Here is an 11,934-nt window from a genome sequence, read left to right on the forward strand (position 1 = left end):
ACTACAAGAAGACCATCCGCGCCAACCACCGCGCCGTCGAGAAGGAGGTGTCCGCCGTCATATCCGGCGTCACGGACGCTGCCTCCGCTGACTTCTCCCCCGATGACGCCGTCAACCACCTCAACTCCCTCGTCTCCCGCCTCCAAGGGCTCAAGAGGAAGGTATAACTCCTAGCCTAATTTTCCAATTCCAATTCTGAATTCGCGTGATTTGAGCAATTTTCTCCGTTTACTCGCTTCTTACGGTTGCGATGTTGGAAATTATTTGAGCCTTGGGTTCGTTTTGTTCAATCTTGATTGCACTGTCAAATGGTATTCAGAATGGAAAAATTAATGCCCAATCCATGTATCTTGAACTGAAGTTCAGTAAATAATTTGATTTGATACATTATGGAACTCACCGACTTTTATTTTATGGGATTTCTGTGAGTAGTTGTGATTCTTAGATTGCCTTCTGTTCGATTCGTTTACTTTCCCAGATTTTTCTCTCAAATGGTTTATATTGCATCCAATGTTCAGTGTTGCATAATTGGAAAGTTTTCATAGCCGTTTGTTAAGTTTCTAAAGACAGTCATTTATGGAATATGTTAAGCTGGAGGAAGGAAGTCGAGCTGAGAATTTGCAAGCACAGAAGTGTCGCGCACGTCTTGATCACTTAGAATCTGCTGATGGGGAAAATCTGTCAGAATGGAACAACACTCGCTTGAAGCGGATTCTCGTTGATTACATGTTGAGGATGTCATATTATGACACTGCGGTGAAACTTGCTGAATGCAGCAACATACAGGTAATCTTGCCATTTTTCAGTTGCAAAGAATATGGTGTGAGCCTGTGAGGAAATAATAATGAGTTTTTAATGGATTTGACAAAGATCTGCCTCTTTAACCTGGAAAGAGGAGTTTAATTTTCGCATAAGTTTAGGCAACTATCCTGTAAGACAGCCAGGTTATCATTTTTGGTTGCTGAATGCTGATGCAGTTCATTTGTAACGAATATGTGGTCATCTGTGAATGCTACAACATGCTGTTCCTTCAGGGTCTTCTGCATGTAGAGTACATAATTCAGTTCTAAGTTCTAACGGTAATCTTATTTTGTCTTTGTGCTTCAGGATCTTGTTGATATTGATGTATTCCAAGAAGCAAAAAAGGTTATTGAGGCATTGCAAAATAAAGATGTTGCACCTGCCCTAGCATGGTGTGCCGATAATAAATCAAGGCTGAAGAAATCAAAGGTTTATACTTCTGTTTGAGCTTAATGTTTGCCACAACATACATACAGCTTCAACCTTTAGATTTTTTATTTTTTTGGTTTCTAGGTCTGGGATATATGCTTTTCTTTTTATGACATTGAGAATAGACAATCGTCTAAGCCATACTCTTAGTGTACTAGGTATTTATCAAAATAGAAAATTCATATGTGCAGCTGTGGATGTGTATAAAGTTGGTTTAAGCTGGTTGAGAATTGGAATGTAAAAGAAAAACCCAAACTCGTATTAGGGAAGTTAGGCCCATTATCCTAATGCTACTAGGGTTGGTTTCTCATCTGGTGGAAGTTGTCAGTAACAAATGCATAATTAGGTTACTGCAGCATATTTAGTATTGCTAATTTAGTGTGTTTTAATTACAACAGAGCAAATTAGAGTTCCAGTTGAGACTTCAAGAATTCATAGAATTGGTGAGAGCTGAGAACAATATGCGAGCCATCACATATGCCAGGAAATATCTTGCGCCATGGGGTGCCACCCACATGAAAGAATTGCAGCGAGTCCTTGCAACACTGGCTTTTAAAAGAGATACTGAATGTGCCACATATAAGGTGAGGCTGCTTCGTGATTGAGTCTTTTGAGCATTATTGATATGGAACATATCTAACTAGTGGGGTTTACAGGAGCAAATTCAACAAAATTTAGTTTACACATGCATTTGCATTTTTTATTTTTCTAAATCGTATGAACCATATCTATATCGATAGTTGTTAGAATCACATGATTCACAATCCAAATTGTGCAATTTAATAAAAACCACCAATCTAGAGCTATTTGTATCAGGTACATTTTTTATTTCATTCATTCTGATTTGTTCTTCAGTGTTTGGGAATTTAAGAAGTCAATCTGAAATGGTTTATCTATATTAGGATTATGAGTTATGACTTATGACTTATGACTTATGACTTATGACTTATGGTCTTACTTAGAGCTCGTTTGGGAAGTAGCAGAAGCTACTTTTTTTTTTTTTTTTTTTTTTTTACTTTTGGATTATGAAAAATCACAATCTGCGTGTTTGGCACCATTTTAGAAAAAGCTTTTAACTTCCCAAAAAGTTAATTTGCAGCTTTTTGAAGAAGTAGAAATATATGACTTCTCTACTTTTCGATAAGTCATTCTACCATTTCAAAAAAAATTAATTTCAAAACAAAAAAAATCTACTTTCCTTTTTCACTCTGTGAAAAATACTACCCTTCACCACCATTTTCACGCAAGGTCTACTAGAAGCATTGGCCTTCCACCATAATTCCATCATCATTCTCATGCAATGTTCCAAACCTCACCATTTTCACGTAATGATTCATCTTATGGAAGTATTGATGATCTTCCACCACCATTTTCAGACAATATTGCATTTGAACAACCTACTGCATATATTCTTTCTAAGTATTTTTTTTTATCATTTTATCACTTTATTTTTTATTATTAAGTTTGTATTTAACTGTGGTATGAAATTTCAGTTTTAATTTTATTTTTTTCATGTGATTTTATAGCTTGCTATTATTTTTATAGTTAATTATAGCAAATTCTTGACCTCAATAAAAGAGAAGAGAGTTCTAATAGGAGTAAAAAAAATAAAAAACAGCAACAAAATATACATTGACACACATTTTATATTTATTTTTTATTTTCACCTACCATATCATACATAATATTAGTGATTAGGTTATGTAAAATCAACATTCAATATTGGAAAGTATTTGTTATCATCGTTATTTTAATATTCATTCTCTTCTGTAAAAAAAATTTATTTTTTGAGTTATTTATCCAAACGCTACAACTTTAAAATAAGTACTTTTATAACTAAATATCCAAACACAAAATAACTTATTTATAAGCTGCTATTAATAAAAGTCCTTATGTTGTAAGCTCTTTTTTCAAAAGAACTTATTTAAGTTATTTACCCAAAGTGGGCCTTATTACATGACTTATATTGGTAGTGTGGTACTTATAGGGTTCACTATTTTGCATAATACTTTACAGGTCTTATTTGAAGCTAAGCAATGGGATTTTCTAGTGGACCAATTCAAGCAGGAGTTCTGCAAGTTATACGGCATGACAATGGAGCCTCTGCTCAATATCTATCTGCAAGCTGGCCTTTCTGCCCTTAAGACTCCGTATCCATTAACAACTCGTAAAATCAATTTAGTTGATTGCCTAATTCTTTAACTACTTTATCTTAGCTTAACATGCATTTATTCTGTTAAAAATAAAAAATAGAAGATCGAAGTATTTATGCATTGTCATGGACTCACAACTAACTCTATTGAGACATGTCCCTTGACTTTATAAAGATATTGTTACAAGGATGATTGCACGAAAGAGGACCCTCTGTCACAGGAAGCTTTTCGAACAATTGCCATGCCGTTACCATATTCGAAGCAGCATCATTCAAAGCTTGTTTGCTATATAACTAAGGAGCTAATGGACACTGAGAATCCTCCTCAAGTGTTGCCCAATGGATATGTTTATAGCACTAAGGTCCCTGATATCCTAGATTTTCGGTATAAAAGCTAGCATGTTTGCCTGCTATATTTTTATTTATTGATTCTTTGTTATTTGTTTGCTGTTCTTTCAGGCTCTTGAAGAGATGGCTAAGAAGAATGATGGTAGAATCACTTGCCCAAGGACAGGATCACAATACAACTATACGGACCTCGTCAAGGCATACATTTCATAATTCTCTCTTATTTAAAATAAACCTTGTCAATGATTGCAAATGTCAATGCTGCCATTGCCTTTAAGCCACCGTGGCTGTGTAATTGGAAATCTTTCGGAAATTCATCAAATGGGATTTATTAGTCCATACGTTGTGTTGTGTTCCATTTAATCATGTACATATGTAAAAGTAAGATTTTTTTTTACTTTTTTAGTGTCACTGAGATTTGACCTTGGACTGTTGCATAGGGGTTTTTTCACTCAACTGCCAACCTTTTAAAACTATTTATTTCACCTAATTAAATTGCTATCCTTTTGAAACATATTATTCAATTGTCACGGTAGCAACTGGTTTCCACCTGATATTTGTCGATTTAAAGGATGGAGAGCAGCTTAATTATACTACAAAAAATATTTTATTCTATACAAAATAATTTTAAAAAATATTTTTTAAATTATTTTGCATACAATAAAATATTTTTTTGTGGTATAATTTAAATAAATTTATTAAAAAATATTCATGAGCTATCAAGAATGGGTAGAAGAGTATTGTATAAAATTCGAATTGCTCACCGTATAATTTGAATAAGGGTTGGTTTGGTAAATCTTTTACTTTTTAAGAGTAGCTTATGAAAGCTGTCTTTTAAAAGACGACTTTTTAAAAGCTACAGCACTTGCGTTTGGTAAAATCACATTAAAATAGTTTTTAATAAGCACAAGTACTATAATTGTGTTTGGTAAAACAGTTTTTAAAAATTAAAAAAAATTATAATAAACATATTTATAACGAAGAATAATATTTTTTTTCAAATTTTAGAGACCAATAATTTAAATATTTATTTGATTTACTCTCTATATTAATATAAATAGAGTTATCATTAGTCAATAATAAAACTTGTACTGATACGTCTATTACCCATTTATATATATTGACTCACTTATACAAATCACAAAAAATGAGACACATATCTCAAGTAAAATTATATGAAGATTGTGTTAGAATTTGTGAAGGTTAGGTTGAGAAATTAGAAATATATGAGGATTCCAATGGCAATATAATGAGAGGAAATATGTGTGGAAAAATAAATAAAATATATTTTTAATTATTTTGTATGGAATAAAATATTTTTTTTAATTTCTAAATTATTATTGACTATGTAGAATACTTTATTTAAAATTTGAGTACATGCATGTATTTACCTAAATTTGTATGGAATTCGAATTGATAGCTCATTCATATTTTAAAGAAGTCTCGTAATTAAATATTTTGTTAGCTTTTTTTTAATGCATGAAATAAAATATATATTTTTTTATTTTTAAATTATTTTTTTTTTAATAAATTTTTTTAATAAATTATTAATTTTTTTAATAAATCAGGATGTAATTTAAATTAGGTTGATTCGAATTAGTGTGTGTGCGTGTGTGTATAATTCGAATCAATATGATTCAAATGATATGTAAATGAAGTTCGAATTGAGTAAATTCGAACTATATAAAAATAACTATTGATAGATTCATAAAGCAATTTTTTATTTAGCTTATTTGTATAAATTTTTTTTTCTCTTGATTTAATACAGTGATTTGGCCTAAGTTTTATTAAACATCTATAAATATTTGTGATATGGAATAAGGTTCGACAAAGTTAAAATTCAATTCAGCTCCATCCATTTCAACTCCTATTGCACTGCACTCGATTTTTGTTTGAGTGTGCTTGTACAAATAAGGATTTAAATTCTCTAAATTTTAAATTTTATTTTAAAAAATAAAACTTGATCTTTATTATTTATTTTATTTTATAGATAAAATTAAAAAAAATACGAAAAAAAAATTATAATGAAAAAAGAAGAAAAAAAACTTTGCCTTCCTCCGTTTCTCGCAATTAAAAATAATATCAATCATCATAAATAAAATATGATAACGAAAAAAATTAAATTTAAGATCTAGCATATAATTATAAGATAGCTCACACTTTATATTTTGATTTTGAAGTTACAGAAAATTGGAGATGACGATGGACCTGTTTTCTAAAAAAACCTTATTTCATTAGTGGAAAATCACATGCGCTCTAACAAAAAGCTGATAATTAAAAATTATTAAATGATAATTTAATAAAAAATATTAAATTATCTAAAAAATTTTAGCTATCAACTTCTTACATATTTCATACTTTATATATGGCGGAAACTCATGTGAAGTCGACTTTCATTGTTATGCCGTATAACTTGCAGAAAGTCCACTTCACTCGAGTTTTCACCTCTATATATATTCCTAGATTATTCTACTTCATCCACAATTATCGTTTCGCCATGTCTTGGTAAGCACCCATTTTTCCTTGTCATAACTTTTGTACAAACCATCTTCTCTGACGGACCAATGAACGGCGTCATGGCCACCGTCAACGGCAGGATCATACTGATAAAATATGACACACAAAACATCAAAATATATCAAACCCGTTTGCCTTTGACGGTCGCTATATCGTTGGACAAGTACGCCGGATACCAACAGAGTCCTCTTATCTTCGAGATTGAAGAACATAAACACTGCTATATTTTTATCGTATACCTCGTTGATAAACGTCAGAAGAACATCGTTATCCGATGCTTTTATTGCAGTTGAGTTTGATTCAATAAGGTTTTTTCTAGCATTTGTATACGGTGATGATGCTGATGAAGTTGTAGTGAGACACCCTACAACAAGAACAAGAGAAAGTAGTAAGAGGGATGCATGAAATGGCATAGACATGGCTCTTCACTAAAATGTGATGTGTCATATTAACTTGAAGTGATGAGTATATATAGAGAAATTTTATAGACTATCAAAAAATAAACGTATCTTTATGCCGTAAATCTCTCATATAACATAAATCAATATCAATCAATATATTCTTTGAATTTAATGTGGTTTAGTGTTTATTTAGAAGTACAGCTGTATAGTCTTTGAAAGAATTCAAAGTAGAAATTGGTTGAATTAATTAGTAATTGTTGATTTTGTTTGGTTTCGTTGTATTATGCAGTAAATTTTTGCGAGATTTGAATTGAATTCATAAATTCATTCAGAAATAAAAGTAACGTTTACTCTATTTCTCTAGTCAACGTTAGAATTTAATTTACTTTCTGTATTTTGTTACTAAATTAGGTAGATGAAAATTTTCTATTGTTCAATTTATATTTTTGTAAATATTTTCAAACCTTTTCTTTACTAAATTATTTTTTTGAAAGAATTCAAAATAGAGATCGGTTGAATTAATTAATAATAATTTTTAAGAGTTTAATTTTGATACACTGACATTATAAAATCTGCAATTATAATCTTTCTCTTAAATGATCATTTACGCAATTAATATAAAAAATAATTATTTCTACTAATATAATATTATTTGATACACATATAAAATGATTTTATATCCGTTCATCAAAATTAAATTCAATTTTTAAATATAATTTATTGTAAAATAATATAATGTGATCATGATTTTTACTTATTATTTTCGTACTACTGGCAGCAAAAATAAAGAAGATTCTTTTTCCATTTTTCTGAGCTATATCCCTGCCAAATCGGGAAGAGAGAGAAATTAAATTTTGTTATTTAATTGGAATGATAGTAATTGGTTTTTCCTTTTTTTTTAATGTCACTTCTATTTTTTATGATAAAGTACTATGTAAATAGGACTGCACATGAATCGGATCAGATTCGTAGATTTGCGGTGTTTTATTTGGATCCAATAAAAAAATTACGAATAAGATCTGATCCGCAAAGTTATCGAATTATATCTGATCCGCAAAACTATCGGATCGCATCTGATCGCATCTGCATACTAAAAGGATCGGATCGTGGGTTTGAGATGGATACCCACGAATCTGATATGAAAATTCGCATATCCGCAATAAATAAATAAATATAATATATACTTAAAATATAGGTGAAAAATCAGGTGTAGTTAACTTCACATGAAATTGATAATTGAGAGTCGTTAGATAATTTAATTGATTTGACTAAATTTTTATCTAACGGCTCTCAATTATCAACTTCACGTGAAGTTGACTGCACCTGGAGTTTCCACCTAAAATATAATATAGCTAAGAATTAAGAAACTCTAACTCCCTTTGTATTTCGACGCTACTATCACATCCCAATCTCATCTCACTCCCTCTCCAAGTCACTGACTCACAATCATCGAACACTGCCATCATCCTCATTCATGCTATGCACCGCCACACCGGAGGTTACTCGCCGCTGATGTTCCTCAGTCGCGCTTTTCCCTTCCTCGTCCCTCTCATCCCTTTCTCGCATTACAAGAAAAACGTTGAGTACCGTCGAATTTATTAGCGGAAACTACGTTAAATTCGTAAAGGTTTTTTAATTATCAGCGGATTCTGTTTTTCGATGGTAAATCTGTTAGTAATTTTTGGAGGAAAAATAAATTAAATTGCCGTGTCCTTTACCATTGGTAATTTGACTGTAAATTCAACGATAAAGGCAGCGTAAATTCAAATAACGAACCCCTTTCCCTCATTTGAACCCTCACCACCATGGCACCATCCCCCCCCTCTCTTTCTCTCTCTCATTCCCACCGCCGTCAAGACCACCGTCGTCACCACCCCGTCTTCGCCGCTGTTAACTCCTACTGCCGATACCTCCTTTTTCTCCTTCTTTTCCTCCCTCTCAGCGCTGCCGCGGTCCTTTCTTCCTTCTCCTTTCGGCCTTCTCAGCCAATAGCCTGCAATTCCATGCTCCAGCGGCTCACGATTATTACCTTCTTATATGTTTTGTTTTAGACTATACTCCTCCTATTTATACACGTACAGAGTTCACATTTTTAATAAGCTTCATTAATATTCAATTCAACTTTAAAAATTTTGCACTATCCACCATTAAAAATTTGAACCTCTCAAATAATTTTAATAATTTTAATTAGAAGAATAAATCATGAATATTTAATTAATGCACATCCATATTACAATGGAAAAATTTTCTTCTTTATTTTTGCTTGCGTGTAGTACGAAAATGAGTAAATATTTTGTCTTGTTTTGATAGATACTTACTACAAAAATGCACTTTTTCATTATTTTTATTTTTTATTATAAAAACACAACTAAATACATAAAATGATATATTTTTACATTCGTATTTATTTTGGTAAATAAGTTTGTTTATTTAATTTAGCCTTCATAACTAGTATTTTCATTCGTAATAATATTACGAAAATATAAATTTTTTAAAATTATGTTCTACTTTGTTTTGACATTGTAAATTATGCATGGCAAAAAGATTTATAAAATGAAACTACTTTTATGAAAAAAGTCATAGGTTGACAAAAGTCTCTGACCAAGAAAATCAAGGTATCTGTAGATAAAAAATCAAATAATAAGATTTTTAGTTATTATTTTTATATAAAAAGTCTAATTTTTATTAATAATTAATTTTAACATTTGTTATCTAAAATTTAAAATAATTTAATGTATATACTTTTACATTTAATTAGGTGTTAACTGTTAAGTCTGTTGCACAAATAGAAATAATTTATTTTTATACTTACTATTTAAAAATAATATTTTTTCTCTCTATGTATATAAAAATATAATTAGATATTAGCATAAAAAAATTATATTGGTAGTTATAAAATTAACTCAAATTAATTTTTTTAAAACAATTAAATCTTGATTCTAACTTTTAATTATAACATTAGTATTCTCTCTAAATTATATGTAATAAATATTTGAAAGAGGAGAATGAAAATATAGATTAAAAAGATAAGCGGTAAAAATTTAAAATTAAATAAAAAACTAAAAAATTATGTATATAAAAAAAAATAGAGAATGAAAGAAAAGAGAGAGAAAGATAAAGATGAAGAATGAGAGTGAGAGTGAGAATTTATTAATTTTGGAAGAAAAAATTTAAATTTTACATGCACGTTAATCAAACAATAAGAATTACAATAAATCAATGTTCAAATACAAAAATTATAATATATAACCATATCTTAGTTTGAATTTTAAAACTTGAACACTAAACGATAATTTTTTGTTTATAAAAAGCATAACAATAGTAAATAATAAAGTGCTGATATTGTTACTTCTTAAATTACCTGTATTCTCAGCAACATCGAATATGGCTGGGTATTTAATTTGCACATAATCATCTAATATAGTCGTGTTTTTAGTAATATCCTCAACTTCTTCAAAAATTTTTGAAAAATTTATAGTCAATTCCTTCAAGAATGTTTTTCTTTGTATCAGGTGTCTTTCTTTTTCAGCTATGCACACTTCTTCTAATTCTTTAGTATCTAAATTTGAATTAGATGTACTTGCTCCTGTAATCATTAGAGATAATATACATCAAGTACTTTATATTATAAAAAAAATGAATATTTGTTAAATGTTTGAATCAGTTGAATTATGAATATATATTATGAAAGTAGTATTAAAGATAAAAGAAGTAAAATTTTAGCTTTGTGATAATTACAATCTATCATGCTTATCTTACCATGTCTCTTTTGAAGTAGCATAGTCTTCCTATTCAGTCTTGCATCGCTTTGCAATCTAATTCGATTTGTGTACTCCAATGAATCTATAATAATTATTTAGCATATACCAAAGATTGTTTTTAATAGACCAATTGAAAAGTTAAATGTTTGGTCTTTAAGTAATAAAATCATATTATATGCTGGCTTTGTAATTGATCGATATTGTTTGATGTTTATTGAAGATGTTGCTGACTTGTCAGATGACATGGGCTATCATATGCTTCACGTGTGATACCCGAATTACTAATATCACTAATATTGGAACATCATTATTTTTCATCTACAGAGTGTAGATTAGTAGTTGGAGACCTTGATCGATATGGTGTTGGGTTATTACCTAATAAGATAACTCGAGATATTAGCTTTGAACATATTTTCTGTTAAAGTTTATAATTGAATAAATAGTAGAAAAATCAAAATACATAAAGTGCATGTACATTAACATAAGCAAGTTCCAAAAAAAATCATCCAAAAATAAATATGTATTAATGCTATTTATAATGTTCGACAACACCGATTGAAAATGCACACCATTAGAACTATCACTCGAATTTCCTGTAATTTTTTCATAAACAAATTTATTAACATATTACGAAGACAATGCAAATTAATAATTTATTACTTGTCAATAGCTAAATAATATATAGAAAATATTGTATTTTATGAGCTTTCATTTGGCCAAAATACTAATGACATGTTATTTATTTTGTATACCCAATAAAAACTAAATATATAGAAATGACATACTTAAAAATACCAAATAAAAAAATATATTATTCTAACCTAAAAACAAAAATGATAAAATAATCAATTTATTTTTTTATATGAAATCTACTTTAAGTTGTGCTTCGCTTTGTATTTTCTTTGTCTTTTAATATCAATTTTCTCTTCAATATAATCTTGCTTCTCTTTGGACTTCTTGCATCTTTCAATATATACCTAAAAATATTAAATAAATAAATTTTTTAACCAATTAAAAATATATATACATTATACATAATACATTTTTATTATCAAATTTTTTATATTATTAAAAAAAATAAAGTAGTACACATATGACAGCGTTTGTTTTTGGTATACATGTCCATCAAAACATAGACACAGGAGTACACAGGAGTACATGTATGGTGTTTGTTTATTGAGATAAAAATGATGAAAGACATAGTCATACACAAACACCCATTAAAAACATGTATTTTGTGTCTCTCTAAAATAAAATGCTGAAACACTAATTTTTAACTTGAGACACTAATTTTTTTATAATTTTTCTCATGTCTAACTTACCAAATAGAATATGAAATTAGTGTCTTCTTATGTCTATGTAAAATCACACAGGTTTTATTTTCAATGGCTGCTTTAATTTCTTTTTTATTCTCATTTATTTAGTTACTTAAACATATTTTACGGAAAATAATATATATTTTTCTACAAAAGTATCTTTTTTCAAAAAAAATATAAGTTTAATCTCACGATCAATAAATTCAACT

The 11,934-nt window shown here is 29.2% G+C and overlaps 1 protein-coding gene across 1 annotated transcript; it reads left to right on the top strand.

Annotated features, from left to right (window-relative positions):
- Positions 1 to 4,243, top strand: LOC107618831 (macrophage erythroblast attacher; the record flags this gene model as incomplete). Its single annotated transcript, XM_016321003.2, is given in 7 exon segments — positions 1 to 161; positions 592 to 786; positions 1,108 to 1,230; positions 1,629 to 1,814; positions 3,247 to 3,380; positions 3,558 to 3,744; positions 3,842 to 4,243. Coding segments are annotated over 7 exon segments (1,088 nt in total), but the record flags the coding sequence as incomplete, so codon positions are not given.

Source organism: Arachis ipaensis, chromosome B09, assembly GCF_000816755.2.
Source record: "Arachis ipaensis cultivar K30076 chromosome B09, Araip1.1, whole genome shotgun sequence".
In the NCBI taxonomy this organism is placed as follows: Eukaryota; Viridiplantae; Streptophyta; class Magnoliopsida; order Fabales; family Fabaceae; genus Arachis; species Arachis ipaensis.